Source organism: Symphalangus syndactylus, chromosome 22, assembly GCF_028878055.3.
Source record: "Symphalangus syndactylus isolate Jambi chromosome 22, NHGRI_mSymSyn1-v2.1_pri, whole genome shotgun sequence".
Lineage (NCBI taxonomy): Eukaryota > Metazoa > Chordata > Mammalia > Primates > Hylobatidae > Symphalangus > Symphalangus syndactylus.
The window spans coordinates 41,574,199-41,597,329 of record NC_072444.2 but is presented as its reverse complement, the minus strand read 5'-3'; the positions used below and the strand labels follow the sequence as shown (position 1 = coordinate 41,597,329).

Genomic DNA, 23,131 nt, shown 5'->3' with positions numbered 1-23,131 from the left:
GGCTGCACAGACACAGGCGACCCCCACTGCAGATAGGGCACCTCGGAGATGGCCACACATCACAGCTGCTGCCCACTGACTGGATGGTGGTAGTGAGCAGCCAGTGGTGCGGACAGGGTCTCCCTGTCACCCTCGAGTGACCAGTGTGTGCCCCATTCAGGGGTGAACGCTGGGAGCCCTGGGTCTGTCCCAGTACATGGCACACATAGGTGTCCACAGAGATCTGCTGTGGATGTCAGGGTGCTGTGGGGGCCATGCAGCAGGATCACAGCTTAGGGCTGTGCTCACAGAAGATGCCAGAGGTTTGCCACCCTGAAAGAATATCGTTTGCCAGCAAAGTCACTGGGTAGGGTCCCCGGCCTCCCGCATCAGGTTGGCAGCAATGAGGGAGATCCCTTAGGAGAGAAGTGTCCCTGTTTGCATCCCCAAGGCACTCCTACTCCTGGACGGTGAACCAACCACCAGCCGGATGCTTGGGCTGGGCAGGACCTGTGGTTCCTTCCCAGCGTGGCCACGGAGCATTCAGACTCATTAATGCATGGTTAGTTACTAAACCTCAGGGCAACCCCCACTGCCCTGGAAACTGGCCACCCTTGAGGTGGTCCTCCGTCACTGATACCCACAGGGGCCCTCCACCCCTTTCGTGGAGCCTGTCTTGCTCACCGCAGCAGCAGCAGCGTAGCTGGTAGGAGGGGAGGAGAGGGGAGAGGAAGTGCTGAAGACGCCTGGAATCTGCTGGGCGTGGAGGTAGCAGGGGGTTGTAAGCAGAGCAATGGGTAGAGACGGGCAGGGAGCTCTGGGGACGGAGGCTCTGGCTTGACAAGACTGGTTTTCCTGGAAGGCCAGCTGGGCCTCTCAGGCTGCCTTCTAGAGTCTCAATTTTGTCTTTCTTCCTTTCTTTAAACTTTTATTCACACGAAGTGTTTGGGACATACAAAAGAACTTGCATAATATACATAGGAAATAAATGGTAACAGTGAACACCTGTACCCCCAGCTGCTCACCGGAGGCATGAGGACGTGATCAGCACCACGTAAGCCACTGTGAGCACCCAGCGCCGTCCCAGCCCCACACCCCAGGGCTAGCCGCTGACTTGAATTTTCCTGTTTCAGCTCATCACTTTTTTAAAAAACAGGCCGGGCTCAGTGGCTCACGCCTGTCATCCCAACACTTTGGGAGGCCGAGGCAGGCTAATCACCTGAGGTCAGGAGTTTGAGAACAGCCTGGCCAACATGGCGAAATCCCATCTCTACTAAAAATACGAAAAAATTAGCCGGACATGGTGGTGCACGCCACCACGAGTAATCCCAGCTACTCAGAGGCTGAGGCGGAAGAATTGATTGAACCCAGGAGGCGGAGGTTGCAGTGAGCCAAGATCACACCACTGCACTCCAGCCTGGGCGACAGAGCGAGACTCTCAATAATAATAATAATTTCAACATATATACGTGTATCCCTGAATAGTGTTTTCTGGAGATTTTCTTATTTTTGAGAACTTGATAAAATACACGTTACCGTCATAATCCAGTCCTGATGTGCAGTGCCCCATGGTGTTGTGAGTAGCTGCCATTTGTTCATTTTTATTGCTGAGTGGAGTATGCCACTGTGGAGGTGAGCACGCCACCGTGGAGGGCATTTGGAGCTGTTAGCAGAATGCTGCTGCAGCCTCCCCAACACCTCCTGGTGTGAACAGCAAGATTCCTCTGCAGTGTGCATGTGGGAGAGGACTCACCGCACCTTGGGGAGTGTGTACCTTCTGCTTTCCAGTGAAGACACTTGGAGATGACTGTTCTCACCATCTCGTTCACATCTGTAAGCAGATGGCAGGAGGGTCGCCCTGCATTTGTGCCTACTCTTGCTGCTGCCCAGCTTTGCCTTCCCACCGCTCTCCTCGTATTGCCTGTGGCTTCCTGTGCCACTCCCTTGGTAACTGATGCAGTGGAGCCTCTTTCCATACACTTTGTTGGTCAGTTTCCTCGTTGTTTTCTGTTACTTTTAATTTTTTTAAAGTAATTCATACACGTACTTAAAAACAGATCGTTCCAATTGGCTTATGATGAAAGCCAGCAGATCTGCTTTCTCTTTCCAACCTCTCCAGAAAACCATTTGCAGCTTTCTCAGTATACTTCTGGTGTTTACCTTCATATTTCTAAATAACGTATAGTGCTATTTCTTAATGTATTGATTTAGATATTCTCTGTTTACTTTGTTTCGATAGATGAAGGTGAAGCGTTCTTACACCCTCACACAGTCTGTCCTCACCCCACCCATCACCCACATACAGTTAAAACTCATGTTTTTATTAAATCAGTAATCACTGTTTACATGATGATGCCTTCAAAACCATCATTTACCACTGAGGCAAGTAGTGTACTTCATTTTCTTTTCTATATAACTTTTTGTTTTTCCTGGAATTAATGATTGCCTTGTCTTTTTACTTGCTTTATTTTCTATCTTCATGGATTAATTTTTTCCAAATGATTCCAGAATCTGCCACACACCTACCATTCATTTTTTCCCACCAAATAGTCAGTTGTGTCAGGCCATCTGTCCATTCCCCTTCCACCCCACCTCCTTTTTTTTTTTTTTTTTTTTTTTTTCCTGAGATGGAGTCTTGCTCTGTCACCCAGGTGCGATCTCAGCTCATTGCAACCTCTATTTCCTGCATTCAAGTGATTCTCCTGCCTCAACCTCCCAAGTAGCTGGGAACACAGACATGTGCCACCACTCCCAGCTAATTTTTGTATTTTTAGTAGAGACAGGGTTTTGCCACCATTGGCCAGGCTAGTCTCGAACTCCTGACCTCAAGTGATCCACCCACCTTGGCCTCCCAAAGTGCTGGGATTACAGGTGTGAGCCACCACGCCCGGCCTTTGCCCCTTTTTTCCTAGAGCTTCTGTCCCCCTGCTCCTGACAGGCCCAGTGGGATGTTTTGCTGACATCCTGGAACTGCCCCCTGGGTTGGAGCCCCTGGCTCCAAGTTTGTTTTTTTTTTGTTTGTTTTGTTGTTTCTTTTCCTTTTTTGCTAAATGAGATGCCTACTCCAGGATCTTCCTAAAATAAGATTCACAGAAGGTAAATTTCCTGTCTTTGTATGTCTGAAGACGTCTCTACTGTCCACACTTGATTGATAGTTTGGCTGGGTATGAAATTGAATTGGTCATTTTCCCTCTGCCTTTTGAAGACCGTGCTCCAATGGTTTCTAACATATGGCATTGCGATCGAGAAGCATGCCATTTATGTATTGTTTTTTCTGTCCAGATGTTTCAAGGGTCAACTTTTTAGTCCTCTGTTCAGTCCCCACATTCATTTGCTCGGCACTTGGTCAGCCATTTCAGTCTCAGTGAATGATGTACTCTGGTTATTTCTCTCATCATTCTCTATTTTCTCTCTCCCCTCTTTCTGGAAGCCTTGCTGGCAGGCAGTTGGAGCACCTGGATGGACAGACCCTGCTGGATAGTGATAGGCACAAAGCCCCTACTTTGTGGGGTCGCAGGTGTCAGTGCAGGGAAGACTGCTCTGGGGCACAGACCCTTCAGCAGGGGGTGTGGGGCAGGGATTAGATGAGCCTGGGCTCCTGAGGGCAGGGGCTGGGGACCACCTTGAGTGTGCAGACCATTCCTCGAACCTCTGAGCCGTGAGCTGCCGCCCCCTTGGCACCTCCAGAGAGCACATGTCAGAGAGCTGCCTAGATCTGGAGTGGGCCATTTGGGGATCCTCTGTACCTCACCACACTCCATCCTCTTCCTGCTTGTTTGACACCTCCACCCCGCCTTTTGGCAGATGACAAACTGGAGAGTAAACAGCAGATGCATCTGGCAATGCATGCAATGGAGGAAAGAGGACGGAGGACAAGGCAAGGTGGAGCTGGGGCACCAGGCCGAGGATGGCCAGGACATGCCTGTGGCCAGCAGTGCCTGCAGTGTTCGGCAGAGGGAAGGGGAGGGCTCTGCGTGTTGGGCATGGGACTGGACGCCTCTGGCTCCTAAAGAGTCCCGCCGGCTGTGGAGGGGTGTGCCAGGTAGGGTCTTCCATACCATTCAGGCAGGGGTAGTTAGGAACTGGATGGTGGCCAAGGGCAGGTCACCCTGCCTGGATCAGCTATCACATCTGCAGAAAGGGGCAGGAACACCCACATTTGGCTGCTGGCCTCACAAGCAGCTTCTAGAGTCTGGCTGGCCCTTTGTCTATACCACAGGCTGTGTCTAGGGGACAGAACCAGGGGACCCAGGGCATGGCAATGTTCTGAGCAGAGAAGGTGCGCAGGGAGCCGTGGAGACAGCATAAGCCATTGGGCCTTAGGGCGGGGGCCTCGGTCAGCTCCTCAGGCTCCCCCAGGCGCAGTGTCCATTGCACCATTTTGTTACAAGATGCAGAGCCGCTGGGCCAGCACTGCTGATATCTTTGCACACACCTGCCTCCCTGGTGTGGTTCCCCAGCAGCTGTCCCTGCAGCGGGAGGCCTTGGTCCAGAAGGGTTATGTGGGACATAGGCGCAGGAAGGACAGTTGAGGCTGACAGGCTTGGTCATTCCAGGGACCATGAGGGTTTCGCCTGGCTCGGGTGCCCCTTGCCCCCGCCGTTGCCCCTGTTGGTGCCTGCTAGGCCTCCTGTGCACGGAAGGCCTTGGCAGAGGAGACAGCCAGGCCTGGGGCAGTAAAGGAGAAAACGTCACCTCCAGTGCTCTGAGGGCCCCAGACTTAGATGGCTTTCAAATGAGTGTCTGTCTTCAGCAGCTCACCCTCCCAGCTTTTTCAGAAACCAAAGAGTAAATTGCTCACGGCTTCTCTAAGTGTCTCACACACGAAAAACCCGAGTCATTTCAATGGCTGGACCCAGATAATCAAGCCCTCTCCTCTCCTCCCTGTCTCTGGCCCCCAACTCTGCCTTAGTTGCACCGGGGTCTCACTGTCCCCTCAAGACACTGCCCCTGCAGACGCAGGCAGAGAGGCCTTTGTTCCCCTCAGCTGTGTTCCGTAGAGAGGATGCTGCCGTCGGACACGTGGTAACTGAGCCTGCTGCCACCCTCACCCATGATGGTCCGTAGGTCGTGTGCCATCTGGGGCTACTAGAGCCGGCCCACTGTGCATACCACTCATGCCTGCTGAGTGCTCTGGGCTCTTCTCGCACTCCTGCACTGGCAACCGCTTATCTTTTTGAGTTGGGTCTTAAAGGTGGAGGAGAGGTCTGACCAAGGGGCGGTCACTCATGCTGGCATTCCAGTGAAGGGCATGGCCCATGCAGAGACCAGGGATGATGTACCCGTGTGCTCCTACCTGCAGACCGTGATGGTGCTGGGGAGGGGAGAGGAGGGGGCACCAGGCCACATCGGGAGGGCAGCAGGTGGACGCTCCAGCCCCTCCGCGGCAGAGGCCCTGAGCTTCGCAGGGGTGAGGAGGCTGTCATTCGGAAAGGTCGCTGCCAGGGAGAAGGGACTTAGAGAAGGGAGCCTTGTGGCTGTGGCCCATGGCTGCCCTCACCACCAGGCTCCTGATTTTGGGTGGCCAGGGACCGTCTGAACCCCCAGGGGACCTGGGTGTGGGGTTGGCGTAGGCCATGTCCTGGCCCTTCCCAAGATGCCTGCTTCACTTCCATCCCTCTGCACTCTGGTGCTGACCTGGCATTTGCGGTTATGTGCCCTAGTGGCAGCCGCTCGAGCTTGGCTGCCAAGACCCACGGTGTGGTCAGACCATGTGCCCCTGAAGAATGAGTTCATCCCAGGAGGGGGAAAGCCCTCGGGTCCATCGGGGCCCTCGTGCCCACCAGTCACTGCAGGCCGGGATTGTGGTAGGTGGCGGCCCCAGCTTTGAGTGCTGCCTCTTCTGGGGCTGTAGCCGCCCACTGTGAGCAGGAGGGTGAGGGCAGGTAGAGTCTGTCTTGCCATGAAGCTGGAGGCTTTGACAGCAGGGGCGGACAGAACTGAGCAGAAACACCTCACAGCCTGGCCACGAGCTCCCCGCTTTGTGCTCCCTCCCTCGCACTCCCCCGTGTTCTGCACCCCCAGAGCTGAGGAGCCAGGGCCCTTGTCCAGGAACAGGCTGGATTGAGGCTGGTGCCTGCATGCATTCCCAGGTGGGAGCCAGGCAGGTGACCCGGACCCTCCACCCGCGCAAAAGCAGCCCTTCCACCGAGGGACCTCACACCACTCCTGCCTTCTCCCTCAGTCATTAGGCCCAGCACTGGCCAGGTGGCTCCAGACATGACCAGGAGACTCTAAGGCTCATCAGCGTCTCCTGGAGCCTGCACGATACACACACACAGGCACAGGCTACACCATGGGAGACCCCATCTGCAGGGTGCCAAGCCCTTGCATGCTCGGGCCTCTGACGGGATCTGTCCCTCCTGCTAACCAGGCACAGGGCAGCTTGCTCTGCGGGCCTTCCAATCAGCTAGCACAGACCCTGGCCAGTGTCATGACTCTGTGGCCCTGGGCAAGTCACTCACCCTCTCTGGGCCATGGGCAGAGAAGCTCATGATGGAGGCATGCCTTGGGCTGCAGAGGATGGTCCCTGAATGAGTGTGGGGCTGGGGCTGAAGGACCCGCCTGTGGGCACGGGGTGCTGAAAATGGGAGAGGAGCTGAGCCATTTGTGCTTCCCGGACAGGGCCTGCTGCACCATGCACAGCGTGTCCTTGCCCTCAGAGTCACCCTTGGGGCCAGTCAGAGTCCCTGTGGCTGTAACTCACAGGGTCATTGGCTGGGGCTAGGAGGGCAAGCCTCTCTGTTGGTTGACGCATCATACTGGTTTTCTGTGTTCAGAAGAAACCCCCCACACTGGCCTGTCTCCATCCTTTTGGTCAGGGCCCCACAGGAGTGGGGAGCGGAGGTCCATGCAGCCCTATGCCTCCCCTGGACACAGGGTCAGCTAGGAAGGGCATGGATAGCCTCTCTTCTGAGCAGTCAGGGCCTCGTGAGCCCGAGGCGGGAGACAGAAGCCTGCCCCAGCCGCCTCGGGCCCTTACTCCCTGGCCCTTGGTCATTTTTGTTTCTAAAACGTTTGTCTCACCTGTTACCTGAAGAAGGTCCCACCCTCTGGCCCTTGAGGCCCTGAGTGCCCAGGAGCTGCTGCCATCAGCACGGATGGGTGGTACCAGGCAGGCGGTGGGTGCAGGGTGCTCGGGGAGGGCCAGGTGTGCCTTGGGGCATGTGAAGTGGGAGCCTGGAGCAGGGAAGCTGAGGCCTGCTCTCGCCCCTGCTGCCCACAGCTTGTCTGCCCCCTGGAGACCGGCTGTGCCTGACCCTGGGGTCGTCAGCTCAGTCCTGCCGGGTCCTCCCTCCACCCCTGGGAGCTCCTCAAGGGCAGAGTCTGGGCCTGCCAGGCCACAGAAAACACCGGGCGGATGACAGCTGCCTGTCCCTTCCTCGGCAGTCTGCATGCAGTAGTGCTGGCCTTGCTGCCTGCCCCTGGAGCCATCACTGGCTACCCCACCTGCTTCAGAGCTGCCCCCGCTGGGGCTTTCTGACATGTCCTCATAGGCGGGGGTGGCCTGCAGTGGCACCGCACCACCTGTCAGGCACTGTGCCTCCCTCCCCACACGGAGGTGTGTGGTCAGATCAGGCAGTTGCCAGCGGACACCAAGAAGCACTTTGTGCTCCCCGGGGTCCCCCCCATGCCCCCCACCCTCGCCCCTGCCCAGGGCAGTGTGAGGGGAGGACGGGAGCAGTGTGGGTACACTTCCATGTTGCCATCTGGGGAATCCTGGCGGTGGGTCAGGGCCCTTCTGGAGCTGCTCCCCCGGGCAGTGAGGGGCCCTGTGGGCTCCTAGGCTGCCTGCCCGGCCCTGGTTCTCCTTGGCCTGAAGCCCACCCACCCCAGTGTGGACAGGAGCCAGGAGGAGGAGCCCTCTAAGAATGACTGCAGCCTCCCCCGGGGCTGACCCCACACACACACCAGGCACATCCACAGCCACCACCACATTAGACCCACCTGTCCAGTGTCTTGACGCCTCCAGTCCAGCATGATAGCGAGCCTGGCAAGGACATGCTTCATGCTGGGCTCCTGCTACGCAGGGGAGGGTGGGAGGTGGAGCCTTCCTTGGGTCGTTTCTCCCTTGTGCACGCACCGTTACATACTGTGCAATGCGTTGACGTCTTGGGGGACAACCCGCCAAGTAGAGTTGGAGACTGTAAAGTCATGGCTTCCCCTGGGGTCCTGGGCTGGCTGGTCCGCTGGGCCCCCCCACCCACCACCAAGCCTTGGCAGGACCCTGGGACTGGGACTGGAGGTGCCCCTCCCTGGCCCCTGCCCACCCTCTGCTCCTGCTGAGTAGCTCTTTGGGTGGCACCGTGCCCAGGCTGTAAACAGCTGGTGAACACTGCTGGTCTCAGGCGGCTGTGGCTCTGGGACCTCCCTGGATGAGGTATTGGTGGCTCCACCCACCAGCAGAAAAAAGTCAAGGTTGTCCCTCCAGAGGAGCCAGGCCAGGTGCTGCAGGGCACTGTGGTGGTCACCCTGGGTAGCCATGTGACCGTGGCATGCTCCTTGGCATCTCTGATACCAGGTTTTGAAACGGCTGTTTGAGAGCTAAATGCAAGAGTTGGTTGGCATCAGAGGTGAAGCCCAAACTCCTGTAGTGGGAACTTTGACTCATAGCAGCCCTGGTAGCCCCCCTCATGCTGCGTCACAGCCCTCACCTCCTCTCCCCGTCTCCTTGCAGGAAGTTCTACTACATCACCCTGCTACGAGACCCCGTGTCCCGCTACCTGAGCGAGTGGCGGCATGTGCAGAGGGGTGCCACGTGGAAGACGTCGTTGCACATGTGTGACGGGCGCACTCCCACACCTGAGGAGCTGCCGCCCTGCTATGAGGGCACGGACTGGTCGGGCTGCACGCTGCAGGAGTTCATGGACTGCCCGTACAACCTGGCCAACAACCGCCAGGTGCGCATGCTGGCCGACCTGAGCCTGGTGGGCTGCTACAACCTGTCCTTCATCCCCGAGGGCAAGCGGGCCCAGCTGCTGCTCGAGAGCGCCAAGAAGAACCTGCGGGGCATGGCCTTCTTCGGCCTGACCGAGTTCCAGCGCAAGACGCAGTACCTGTTCGAGCGGACGTTCAACCTCAAGTTCATCCGGCCCTTCATGCAGTACAACAGCACGCGGGCGGGCGGCGTGGAGGTGGATGAGGACACCATCCGGCGCATCGAGGAGCTCAACGACCTGGACATGCAGCTGTATGACTACGCCAAGGACCTCTTCCAGCAGCGCTACCAGTACAAGCGGCAGCTGGAGCGCAGGGAACAGCGCCTGAGGAGCCGCGAGGAGCGCCTGCTGCACCGGGCCAAGGAGGCGCTGCCGCGGGAGGACGCCGACGAGCCGGGCCGCGTGCCCACCGAGGACTACATGAGCCACATCATTGAGAAGTGGTAGTGGCGGGGAGGCCTCTTGGGGGGTGTGGGGGATAGAACAGGACAGATGACAGGTCCACCCAAGACTGTCACGGGAAGAGCATCCCAAACCTGCTCCACAGTGGTAGCTGCGTCCTGAAAAAAAAAAAACAGAGCAGGGATATAGTGGGGCTGGGCGGGGATGGGGGCTTGAGGAATCAACAGGTACAGCCCAGTGGGTGAGAGGAAAGCGTGCTCGATGGATGCCATGGTCAGGGCAGGGCCTCCAGAGCAGGTGTTGTGCCTGCTGTCCTGGCCCCCTTGGATTTATCACGAAAACTGAAGGTTTGCACAAGAGACGAGGACAGCGGAAAGTGGACCTGCCAGGCCGGGAGTGTGCCCCTCACCAACTATGCACACAGCACTCACTCTTAGCTCCTCTGTCCGGGCTACTAGGAGTGAGACCAGCTTCTGGCAACTGCCCCAGCTCCAGGCCATCCCATAGCCCCTCCCTTCCTGGCTGCCCCCAGTGTCCCAAGGCCTGGGGAGCCCCCAGCTCACCCATCTGTAGCTCCCTCAAGGTCAGGGCCCACCCCATCTGAGGCAGAGAAGACTCGAATCCAGCCCCCAAGAAGCCTACTCGCCTGTCTGGCCCGTGGTCCTGCTTCATGCTTTGGGTCAGGAGGCCAAAGCTGATGTTCAGGCCCCACCCACTCCCTACAGTCCTCAGACCAAGGAGGGGTTTGGGTAGTGGGCCCGAGCTGCATTGCCGGCCTTCCATGGGCCGACTGGCAGCCCAGGAGTGGGGAGGCTTTGGCCAGGGATGCTGCCACTTGTACGTGAGTCCCCGGCTGGCCTTTGGAGGTGACCATCCAGGCAGGCCTGGCTCAGACTGGAAGGGCTGGGGACCAAGGGCTCCCCTGCCTCTGTTCTCCCTTCTGACCCACTGGGATTTGCTAGCAGGCTGTCCCAGCCCCATCACCGAGACACGTACTCAAGAGCTCAAATACCACTGCTCCCACCAGTGTGCGGATTAAGTTCATCAGGCTTCCATCGGCTGGAGCATGGAATCATAGCCCCTGCCCAGGAGCCATACCCTCGGACCACAGTGACTCTGGATGGCCAGGAATGGGGACTTGAGCTTTCAGATTCTCAACTAGCCTTGGCAAAACAGCTGTAGGTGGCCTCCCTGACAACAGACACTCAGCCCTCCCCACCCTGGCTCTCCTTGGATTTCCCCATGCTCCCCACCCCCTGGCAAAAGGCTGGCCATGCTCTGTTCCCAGCAGCCCCGCAGGTTTCCCCACTGGCTGCAATGGCCCTACTAAAAGCCATGTTGCATATCCGTTGTAAGCACGTGCCCTGTGCCCTGTCCCCATTCCTTATGCCCTAGGAGGCCAAGCTGGTGTCTCTAGGAGGGCCCACACAGGCACCCTGGATCCCCCAGAGAGCAGATTGGTGTGCTCAGTCCGCCTGGCTGGGGTTGGCGGGGGTCCTCTCTCCTGCCCCAGCTTCCACTCAGCCACCACAGTTGCCCCACCATGGGGTGGAGACGTGGGTCACCATAGTCTTGGGAGCAAGCGCCTTCTGCAGCACAGGAAGGCGAAGCTGGGGTCAGATGAGGTTGCTACTCCTGAAGGTCTGGCATAAGGGCCCCACCCTCAGGCCTCCTACACTGGCCCCATTTTACTTTGGGGTCCAAGGACAGGGTGGTCAACAGGGCAGGGTGGACAGCGTGCCAGCGCCACACAGGGCCACCTCCCTGGGTGGATGCATCACACTAAGGAAGCGAGTGCCAAGGGGATTTAGTGGTGTGGCTCTTTCAAAGGGAGGCCAGGGTCAATGGGAATCTGCTCGGACAGTCAACATTGGGGTGGGTGCACTCCTTGGAGGAGGAGGAATGTGTTCAGGGGATGGTGAGGTCTTGCACAAGACACGTGGGGCACCTTGGCCTCCCGGCAGGAGGTGGACACCCAGCCAGAGGCCTGGCTCAGGTGGCCTCACCTTCGCCATGGGCTTCCTGGGTGCGCGGGCCTGAGCGCAGGTTGTTTTGTACGTATTGGAATGTGTTAACTTATGCCCCGCATCCCGATTGACACGGAAGCACGGGTCTTGTCTCAGTCTCTTCGCTGCATTTGGAAAGCAGTCTCCTCTCAGGCCAGCGCCGGGCTGAGGTGTCCAGAGGTGGCGGCAGCTGGCAGTGCCCTCAGCCCCCGAGTGTCCAGCCTGGCACTTCCCATTCAGGCCACCTGCGTTTGGTCAACGGTTCCTTTGCCAGCAGCATCTCCTAAATTGTAAGGACTCTGTCCACCCGGGGCCCTCCCAGGGCTGCGAGGACGGAAGCAGGCAGGCAGTGGAGCTAACAGCTTAGTCTCCAGGACCCCCAGACCTGCAAACATCCCCTCCTGGAGGGGGAAGCCAGGAACAGCAGAACTGCCCACAAAACAAGGCTGTGAACTTTTCGGGAACTGGAACTGTTTAACTTGAACCCAGGATCGTTTAAAGCTTTATTTATTTATAGCTTCTTCTTAAAAAAAAAAAAAGTGTTGAAGAAATTTTTTGGTTATTCATACAAAAAAAATGAGTTGATGATGGAAAAGCAAGTCATAATCATCTAATTGTTTTTGTCTAGGTCGAGAATGAATGTTAGCCGATGAAATAAACCCTGACAAGGAGTGACGGGTGTGCTGTGGTCTCTGCGGCCATAGCTGCCCCTCCCAGTGGGGTCTCACACCAAGTCCCAAGGGTGGGGTGCTTTGCACAGGAGCAGGAGGCTCAGTGAGGAAAGTCCCATTAAGTAAGTCATTCTGAAAGAAAAAAATGGGACTTTGTCATCACCATAAAGAGTAACCATTTATTAATCATTAGTGATAGTATTTGGGAAGATGACACCAGTTGAGAGGGAGGCAGGTGCCACTGAGTTACATTCTCATTAACCTCTTCCCTCCTTGTCTTTTGGAATTTTGAAAGATTTCAAATGACAGAGTGGAGGAATAGTTCATGGACACCCACATGCTCTTGGCCTAAATTTTTCACCTTCTCTTATCCTGTGCCCACACTTTCTCATACACGCACACGCTTTTCTGAAACATCTGAAAGTAGGTTGTGATCCTCAGAATACTGCACTCCTAAATCCATCGGCTCGTGTATCCTAAGGACGTTCTGCCACAAAACTCAACCCTGTTATCCCAGCCCCCCACCAAGTTTTATAACAATACAATATTTTCCAATATCCAGATCTTCCAGTTGTCCTAGAGATGTCTTCAGAGCATTTCGTAGCCCCAGGACCACACGGTGCTCCATGTACTTCTCCTGTCTCCTTGAATGGAGGAGAGAGTCCCAGGCACCCCTTCTTTTTTCCATTTTTCTTAGGATTGACATATTTGACCAGTACAGACCAGTTGTCTTAAAAGGTCTGCTGATGTTGGCCGGGCGCGGTGGCTCACACCTGTAATCCCAGCACTTTGGGAGGCCAAGGCAGGCAGATCACGAGGTCAGGATATCGAGACCATCCTGGCTAACGCAGTGAAACCCCGTCTCTATTAAAAATACAAAAAATTAGCTGGGCGTGGTGGGCGCCTGTAGCCTCAGCTGCTCAGGAGGCTGAGGCAGGAGAATGGCATGAACCCGGGAGGTGGAGCTTGCAGTGAGCCGAGATCGCACCACTGCAGTCCAGCCTGGGCGACAGAGCAAGATTCCTCAAAAAAAAAAAAAAGCCTGCAGATGTCAGTTTCCTAGTAGTCAGATTTGGTGAAATTGGGCAGGAAGGCCCTTGGGCGAGGCACCTTCTGTCAGCCCAGGTGACCTGTGGCTCTGTTCCCTGGATGAGGGAAGTCCAGCCTCCCCACTGGGCCCCTGGGGAAACCCAGCCATAGTGGTCACCTGCCAGCTGGTACCTGCCACCATCCCAGTGACAAAGGTCACCGGGGTGTTTCTGGGAGGGTCACGGCTTGTACCCGCCGTCATCCCAGTGACAAAGGTCACCAAGCTGTTTCTGGGAGGGTCACGGCACAAGTAGGGCAGGAGTCAATGTAGCTGCCTTCTTAAAACCCCAGTCTCAGACTCCACGTCAACACACCTGCTCACGCCTAGGTAGAGTGCGGAAGGGAGGAGCAGAGGCCAGACGCCAAGAGGAACTCCCGGGTCCTTCCCAGACACTTCACGCAGAGGTTTATTTGGGGTGTGGACCAGCCCTCAGCCTGGCTCCTCCCTTGGGGGAGCCATGATGGAAGCTTCCTCCACTTTCTGATAGTACCACTGGGCTCTGTAGGGCCAGTGTCATGATCAAAGGTGAAATCAGACCTGAAAATACCTCACTCAAAAAGGGGGTTTTTCTCTCCCTACTTCTCTTTAGAGTTGAAGGCCACCTTTTTTTTTTTTTTTTTTTTTAATGACAGCACTGCCCCAAGTCCTCTCCCGGGACAGAAACACCTCGTTCTGTCACCTGGCCAAAGGCCACTTTATTAAAAGTCCACCTGAGGCCAGGTGTGGTGGCTCACGCCTGTAATCCCAGCACTTTGGGAGGCCGAGGCAGGCAGATCACTTGAGGTCAGGAGTTCGAGACCAGTCTGGCCAACATGGTAAAACCCTGTCTCTAACCAAAAATATACAGCCGGGTGTGGTGACGCGCTCCTGTAATCCTAGCTACTGGAGAGGCTGAGGCAGGAGAATCGCTTGAACCCGGGTGGCAGGAGTTGCAGTGAGCCGAGATCATGCCACTGCACTCCAGCCTGGGCAACAGAGCAAGACTCTCTCAATAAATAAATAAATAAATAAAGTCCACCTGAGCCAAAAACCCAGGAGGCTCAGGCCTGCCCCCTGCCCAGCCCTCATCTCCACTTCCTGCCCACTGCCATAGAGTCCCCACTGTGAGCGTCAGGCTCACCCGATCCTCCGATGTCCCCTGCCCCCTTCTATTGTGCCAAGGAAACCCGCATCTGTCCTTGCTCCCGGGCCTCTGGGTTTGGACAAAGGCAGCTCCTCCACCACCCAGCCTCGTGGCCAGCGCCACATGCCTCATCCCTCCCACCCCGGCGTTCTGTCTTCACACTGGATGCTCCAGCCATGGCCAGCCACGGCCCTGTCCCTGGATGGGCCTGCTGGGCCTGCTCCCCACTGCTCCCCTTGGGCTTCATGCCAAAGCCATCAGGCCAGCATCAGTCCTCACACCCTGCTTAGCTGGGGGCACCTCTACACACAGCGCTGGCTTCTCTTCCTCGGGGAAGCTGGGCCCCAACTACCCCTACCTATGTGTGGTCTCCCAGGTGCCTAGCTTGGGGCCCCAGTCCCCTTCATTGTAGCACAGAGAGGAGCCCATCCTCAGGCCACCCTCGCAAAGGTGGGAGCCCCAAGTCCTCTCCTGGGAGTGTACACCTGGACTCGGGAAGCTTCCAGACTAGGAGGACTCAGGGGGCACACAGTGTATACATGACATGAGGACACCTTCCTAGGAGGGCCTCACCTCAGGGCTCCAAGGACACCCCTGCGGGGAAAGCCAGGGTCTGACTCCCCTGACATGTAGCAGCAGCAGAGAAACCTGCAGGAGTCGCTTTGTCAGATGAGGTCTTGGGTTCCAAGTGGACCGCTGGCTGCTGTTTGCTTCTGTGCCTCCATTTCCTTCTCTGTTAAATGGGAAGCCTGGGCCAGGTGCAGTGGCTCCTGCCTGTAATCTCAGCATTTTGGGAGGCCAAGGCAGGCGGGTCACCTGAGGCCAACAGTTTGAAACCAGCCTGGCCAACATGGCAAAACCCCATCTCTACTAAAAATATAAAAAATTAGCCAGGAGTGGTGGCGGGTGCCTGTCATACCAGCTACTCGGGAGGCTGAGGCAGGAGAATCACTTGAACCCAGGAGGCGGAGGTTGCACTGATCCAAGATCATGCCACTGCATTACAACCTGGCAACAGACTCCATCTCAAAAAAAAAAATGGGAACGCTGCTGTGAGGATCCGGCTGCATCGGGGGAGCCAGGCCTGGCCCCACACCTGCCCACAAATGCGGACAAAACACCACAAATGAGCCACCTGGGGGACTTGTTGAAAGCACGGAATCCTGGCCCCACCCACTGCCTTGCCGCTGCCAAGCAAAACCCTGTGGGCCCAGCCTCTCCTGTGGGAACACCCACACACACTGTCCCTCTCTCTCCCCTTTCTTTCCCCTAAAGGGCCATGACAGTTTTCCATGCAGCCCTGCTGGGCCCTGCCATCCTGCTCCCAGCCCCAAGCTGAGAGGACACCTGTCTGCCTCCCTCCTGCCCGCCCTGCTCCCTGCTGCCTTTCACTGGCCTCCAGCTCTGTCTGCACGAACACTCCCAGCTCAGCCCCGGGCCTTGGGCTTCAGGTGGGACCTGGGCTCCTGGGGCAGACCCAGAGGAGGGTCTGAATTCATTCAGCACTGCCCATACTTGCCCAAAACGTGGCCTCTTTAAAGAAACTACCTACATCCTGTTAAACCAGTCGTCCCCTAGCAGGGACAGGGCGCTCACACATGGTCCCCCTCACCCCACCTTGTAAAGGGATCATTGGTCTCACCAGGACCACCAGCCTCTGCCTTGAGCAGCTCTACTGCAGGGGTGTCCAGGGCGGCAGGAACTCAGAGTCTAGTCTCTTGACTTGGGCGAGACACAGAGACCCCTTCTGGCCCAGTCTGTCCCCTCTGATGGATGCCCTGCTCTGAGCCCCCACCTCAGCCCCAGGTCCCCCTCGCACCCCAACCATGTCTGAAGGCCCACTGCCGTGTCTACTGCACTGCACCCGGCCAGGCCTGCCAGACGCCCCTCGCAGGATTCCAGGCAGGCGCCACAGCCCATCTCCCAGCGCCCAGTCCCAGCAGAGGCCACAGCCATGGAGGGCTGAGGTGGGGTGTCTTCCCTTTCACCTGTGCCCCCAGACTCCACCTTGCACCTTCTCACTGTCCCCTGCGACAGGGCGTCCTCACTGCCCTGTCCTCCCACCCCACTCTGTGGCTTCTCGGAGCCCTGTGATTTCTATGCAAGAGGAAGCCTGGAGACTTTGGAAAACACTTTTCTTTCTCAAACAAAAAGCCAGGCATTCAAGACAAGCCTCTCCAAGACTCCAGGGAGTCGGCCTGGAGCCGTGTGGCTCAGGCTCAGGAATGCTTCTTTGTTCCCCGCGGTGCCCGCCCAGCCCCAGAAGCCCCGAAGGCTCGGGTCCCAACCCGGGGAGCACCAGGCAATGTTGTTCATGAGGGCTGAGCGGGTCGGCCCACTGCTGCACAGCGTCCTCTCCGGGCAGCACCGCCTGACGATGCCTCAGGCACAGGAAGAGCTGGAAGGGGCCCTCGGCTCTGGGAGAAGGACTTCCAGGAGAGCTGGCTGAGCTAACAAAGGCCGCTTGTGTGACTCACGCGCTTGCTCAGGAAGCGGCCCTGCGCAGCCTGGCTGCTGCTTCTAGGATTTGCCGAGAAGTGCAGCTCGGGAAGTGGCCTGAAGTCGGTCCCTTTCCAGCGGGCACTCCATGAGGGCAGGGGTTTTTCTGCCTGGAAGATCTGAAACTCAGGCATTGTGGCAGAGCCTGCTAGCTGTGCCTTGGTAGTTGTTCTCCCCTCCTTCCTTAGTAGTAAAACCACTACATATCAGCGGTGACACAGCCAGCCAGGATCAAGACTACACTTCCCAGCCCCCTTTACAATGACATGTGCTGTCACTATACCCTGTCGCCAACAGTTTGCAAGAGGAAATGTTCCTTGCAGCTTTGAGAGACAATCCTGAAATAGAAGCAACTTACTCCCTTTCTCCTACTGAATGGCTATGATGAGGATGTAATGGCTGGAGCTCAAGCAACCATGTTGGACCATGAAGAAGATGCCATGTGGTGAGGGTGGTCGAGCAACAAGATAGGTCCTTGATGATTGTGGAACCACCCTAATAGCTTTGGGATGCCTACCTTAAGACTTTATCCATATAAAATAGAAATAAGTGTGTTCTGGCTGGGCACAGTGGCTCACATCTGTAATCCCAGCACTTTGGGAGGCCAAGGCAGGTGGATCACCTGAGGTCAGGAGTTCAAGACCAGCCTGACCAATATGGTGAAACCCCGTCTCTACTAAAACTGTAAAAATTAGCTGGGCATGGTGGTGGGCACCTGTAGTCCCAGCTACTCAGGAGGCTGAGGCAGGAGAATCGCTTGAACTCGGCAGGCAGAGGTTGCAGTGAGCCGAGATAGCGCCACTGCACTCCAGCCTGCATAACAGAGTGAGACTCCATCTAAAAAAAAGAAAGAAATGTGCACCTTGTTAAGGCCACTGTTGCTTGGGGTTTCTGTCACTCTCAACTGAAGCTAATGCTAACAACGTTCCGGCCACTAAAGATCAGATTCCTGCGAAGAGCACAGCTGGGGGCTGCAGCCCATTAACACCACCTTCCACCGACTGCTCAAGACACTGCTGCTGTCCTGGCTTCATTTATGTGGAAGTGTTAAAAGGCCCACAGAGGGGAAAGGAGCTTTTTCCTTTTGTACCTTTTGATTTTCGAAACATGTGAATGAGGCCGGATGCAGTGGCTCACACCTATAATCCCTGCACTTTGGGAGGCTGAGGAGGGAGGATTGCTTGAAGCCAAGAGTTCCAGACCAACCTGGGCAACATAGCAAGACCTTGTCTCTACAAAAAAATAAAATAAAATTAGACAGCAGTGGTGCTGCGTGCCTGTAATCCCAGCTACTTGGGAGGCTGAGGGGAGAGGATCAATTGAGCTAAGGAGTTGCAGGTTGTCGTGAGCCGAGATCAAGCCACTTCATTCCAGCCTGGGCAACAGAATGAGACCCTGTCTCGTGGAAAAAGAAAGGAAGGGAAAAGAACGGGAGGGGAGGGGGAGGAGAAGGAAAAGAAAAGAGAGAGAAAGAGAAAGAGAGAGAAAGAAAAAGAAAGAAAAAAAGAAAGAAAAGAAGGAAGGAAGGAAGGAAGGAAGAAAGAAAGAAAGAAAGAAAGAAAGAAAAAGAAAGAGAGAAAGAAAGAAAAAGGAAGGAAGGAAGGAAGGAAGGAAGGAAGGAAGGAAGGAAAAGAAAGGAAAGGAAAGGAAAGATGAAGACAATGAAACGTGCATGAATTACCCATTCAAAACATAAATAGCTGGAAATAAAAACAAAAGCAAAATGGAAGGGAAGATAAACACAAATTCGTGACAGGAATTTTCTCAGAATTTCAAAATGTAGACTTCTCAGGCTGGAGGAATAAGGGAACATCAACTTTATCTGTAACACTTTACATATTTTCATTAGAAAATAAGACAAGAAGAACAATCGTCACCTCTGAGTGATAGGTACATTTGTATATAAAAATTTATAAATTTATAAATCTATTAATCAATATGTATAAATATTTGAATCTTATACAAATGTATATATATCTTATATAACAATAGTATATATTAACAATATAAATACATATAATAAAGCATAAATACATACTAAGGATACATGTTGTTCTTTGGACTTTCCTGTGTGTTTATGTGTCTCAAAATAAAGTCATAATTTGAACAAGCCTGCCTGTGAGGTCAGTGCAGAAGCCTGGGCTATCTCAGGCTACCAGCTCCCGAAACAGGAAGGGACTTGGCACCCACGGCCAGTTCCAAGCACTCCTAGGACATGGAGACAGGACCAGGCTGGCTGGCACCTCCTGGGTGGCCAGGTGCCATGAAGGCAGGGGAGCCGAGGGACACGGGCTTTAAGCCTTTGCACATCATGTTGCTGGATTAATCACAGAGCAATGGTGACACCGGTCCTGGTTCCCCCGGGGTGGGCCCACCTTCCCCCACACATCTGTTTTGTCCCCTTTCACAAGAGCCCCCAAGACCGGTTGCCACAGCCCCACCGCACACAGCGCTGCCTGGGTGAGGGGAAGTCCACTGAGCCAGCAACGCTGATGGGGACACCTTGGTGGAAAGGGCCCTGCCTCCCAGCCAATCCCTGTGGCCGTGTTGTGGTCACATGACACAAGCAGAACCAATCAGATCACTGCCCAGGATTTCTTAGTTAAGATTTTTATTTTTTCAGATTGGAGTCTTGGTCTGCCCTCAGGCTGGAGTGCTGTGGCATGATCTCGACTCACTGCAACCTCCACCACCTGGGTTCAAGAAAGTCTCATGCCTCAGCCTCCCAAGTAGCTGAGATCACAGGTGCACTACCAAGCCCAGCTAATTTCTTTTTTTTTTTTTTTTTTGGGTATTTTTAGTAGAAATAAAGTTTGGCTATGTTGGCCAGGCTGGTCTGGAACCCCTGACCTCAGGTAATCCACCCACCTTGGCCTCCCAAAGTGCTGGGATTACAGGTGTGAGCCACCGTGCCTGGCCCGGGAATTTAGATTCTTGATTTGAATCTTTTCCTCTTCTCTAATGGAAACATTTCTTGCTGTACATTTGCCTCTCAACACTGCTTAAGCTGCCTTCTATAAATTTTAATGTTACATTTTTATTCTTAGTTCAATGTTTAAATTTCACTTTAAGGCTTCCTCTTTAACTCATGCAATACTTAGAACGACATTGTTTAGTTCCCAAATGTTGGGAGATTTTTCTGTTATCTTTCTGTTATTGATTTCTAGTTTTATTCCATTGTGGTCAGAGAACATGCTCTGTATGATTTCAGTTCTTTTAAACTTGTTGAGATTTATCACCCAGTGTATGGTCTGTCTTGGTATATATTCCACGGACACTTGAAAAGAAGGTATATATACTGCTGTTGTTGCATGGAGTGTTTTATAAATGCCAATTAAGTCTGTTCGTTGTTGAATTCTTCTATATCCTTGCCAATTTCTGTCTAGCTGTTCTATCAATTTTTGAGAGAGAGATATTAAAGATTCTAACTATAATTGTGGATTTATCTATTTCTCTTTTCTCAGTTTTGTTTCACATATTTTATAACTGTCTTGTCTGGTGCATACACATTTAAAATTACAATGCCTTCCTGGTGGATTTTGACCAGTTTAGCATTATATACTGTCCCACACTATCTCTGGTAATTGTCTTTGCTCTGAAGTTTGCCTTCTGATATTAATATTGTCACTCCTGCTTTCTTCTGATTAATCTTCACATGATATATCATTTTTCATCCTTTCACTCTCAACTTGCCTATATTGTTTTGTTGTTGTTGTTTTGGGGTTTTTTTATTTGGTTGGTTGGTTTTGCCTAGTTGGTTTTTTGCTTTTTGAGACTTGGTCTCGTTTTCTCACCCAGGCTGGAGTGCAGTGGCACAATCATAGCTCACTGCAGCCTCTACCTCCAGGGCTCAAGTGATCCTCCCACCTCAGCCTCCCAAGTACATGGGACCACAGGCACATGCTGCTACACCTGGCTAATTTTTGCATTTTTTGTAGAGATGGGGTTTCACCATGTTTCCAAGGCTGGTCTCAAACTCCTGGCCTCAAGCAATCCTTCTGCCTCAGCCTCCCAAAGTGCTGTGATTACAGGTGTAAGCTACCACACCCGGCCAGCCTATATTGTTTTATTTGAAGTTAGTTTCTTGTAAGCAACATAGAATTGGGGCATGTTTTTTAATCCATTTTTTTGTCTTTTAATTCGTATATTTATACCGCTTACACTTAATATAATTATTGATATGTTAGGTAGGGCTTAAGTCTAACATTTTATATTTTGTTTTCTGTTTGTCCTCTCTTTTTTCATTTTTCTATTTTCTTTTTCTTGCCGTGGTGTGGTTTGGCTGAACAGTTCTTTAGAATTCTATTTTCATTTATCTGTAGTGTTTTTGAGTGTATCTCTAGATATAGCTATTTTAGTGGGTGCTCTAGTATTACATAAGTATACACAATTTATCACAGTCTACTGGTGTCATCATTTTACCAGTTTGCGTAAAGTATAGAAACCTTACCTCCCTTTTTTATATCCCTTTTTTCTCCATTTATAATTATCTTAATAAATACTTCTTCTACATACACTTAGAACCACATCAATGTTACAGTTTTTGCTTCAACCGTCAGATACAATTTGGAAAACTCAAGAAGAGAAAAGCCTATTGTAGTCACCCATATTTCTGCTTACCATGTTCTTTCTTCCTTCCTGTTGTTTCAGGGTTCCTTATTTTATTGTTTCCTTTCATGTTTAGAGACTTTCCTTTAGCCACTCTTTTAGGGTAGGTGAGCTCGTGACCACCTCTCTTGGTTTTCCTTCATCTGAGAATGTCTTGGTTTATTCCTGAAAGATTTAGGAAGCAGGGGTAGTAATGAGATTTTGAGTTGACAATTCCTTTCTTTCAGCACTTGAAAAAAAATCATGCCACTTTCTCCTGGCTTCCATGGTTTCTGATGAGAAATACACTGTCATTTCGATTGTTTCTTCCTCTAGGGGTAATGTATTATTTTCTCTGGCTACTAATTAAGATTTTTTTTATCTTTCATTTTCAGGAGTTTAATTATGATGTATCTTGGAGTGGATTTCTCTGAACTTATCCTGTTGGGCATTCATTCAGCTTCTTGAATACATAAGTTTATGTCTCTTGCCAAATTTGAGAAGTTTTCAGCCATTATTTCATCACATACTTTGCCAGCTCCACCCTCTTTCTTCTCTCCTTCCAGGACTTGGATGGCATTAATGTAAGATCTTGTTATAGGCCCACAAGTTTCTGCTCACTTTTTAAAATCTGCTTTTGATCTGTGTTTTCAGATTGGGTAATTCCTTTCATTCTGTCTTCCAGTTCATTGGTTCATTAGTTCTTTCCTCTGTCCCCTCCATTTGCTATTGAGACCATCTGCTGAAATTTTTACCTCAGTCATTGTGTTTTCAATTCTGAAATTTCCATTTGGTTCTAGTTTGTTTGTTTTTGTTTTTTGAGAAACAGAATCTTGCTCTGTAGCACAAGCTGGAGTGAAGTGGTATGATCTTGGCTCATGCAACCCGTCTCCCAGCTTCAAGCAATTCTCATGCCTCCCAAGTAGCTGGGACTACCGGCATGTGCCACCACACCTGGCTAATTTTTGTATTTTTAGTAGAGACAGGGTCTTGCTGTATTTCCCAGGCTGGTCTCGAACTCCTGGCCTCAAAGCGATCCACCCGCCTCGGCCTCCCAAAGCACTGGGATTACAGATGTGAGCCACCGCACCCAGCCTGGTTCTTCTTTATAGCTTCTATTTCTTTGCTGAGACATTCTATTTTATCCTGTATTTCAGAGTGCTTGTAATTATTCACTGAAGCATTTTTATCATGGCTGTTTTAAGAATTATTGTCAAACTTCTCAAATAATTCTAACATCCCTGTCATCTTGGTATTGGCATCTACTGATTGTCTTTTTTCATTCAGCTTGAGATTTTCCTGGTTCTTGATATGATGAGTGATTTTCTCTTGAAATATGGACATTTTTCCTATTTAAGACTCTGGATCTTACTGAATCCTTCTGTTTCAGCTTCCAGTCACTGACATGGCTCTGGCGGGGAAACAGGGGAGGTGCTGATGCTGTCCCGGCCCTCCCAGGTGTAGATGCGAGTTCCTCGCTTGGTTCTCCTGACACCTGAGGTGAGGGGCTCAATGTTACTGAAACCTGGGAGGGGCTCATAACCAGCCACTGGGGACAGAAGTCCCAGCACCTACCTGGCCTTCTCTGACACCATTCCAGCAGACGTTGGGGTGCTTTGTTATAGTTTAGGATCTCACCTTGGCCTTTGCTGGTGGGGGTTAGGGGGGCCACAGATTTTTCTGTGGTGTTCAGCTGGGGTAGAATGGTCATTGCCTGAGAGTTTTCTGTTCTGGTAAGCGACACCTTTCCTGGTCTTTGGACTAAGATAGCAGACTTTCTTGGGGCTTTTGTTTTTTCTATGCCCATGAGCATTTCTGGGTTGCCAGCTGCTTCT

The 23,131-nt window shown here is 53.1% G+C and overlaps 1 protein-coding gene across 1 annotated transcript in view; it reads left to right on the top strand.

Moving 5' to 3' along the window:
- Positions 1-12,001, top strand: part of HS6ST1 (heparan sulfate 6-O-sulfotransferase 1) — a 53,546-nt gene extending 41,545 nt beyond the window's left edge. The window contains exon 2 of the mRNA XM_055261254.2: positions 8,657-12,001. Within this exon, the coding sequence (XP_055117229.1) occupies positions 8,657-9,365 (709 nt within the window). The 3' untranslated portion in view covers positions 9,366-12,001. The remainder of the gene's footprint in view (positions 1-8,656) is intronic.
- Positions 12,002-23,131: the final 11,130 nt, after the last annotated feature.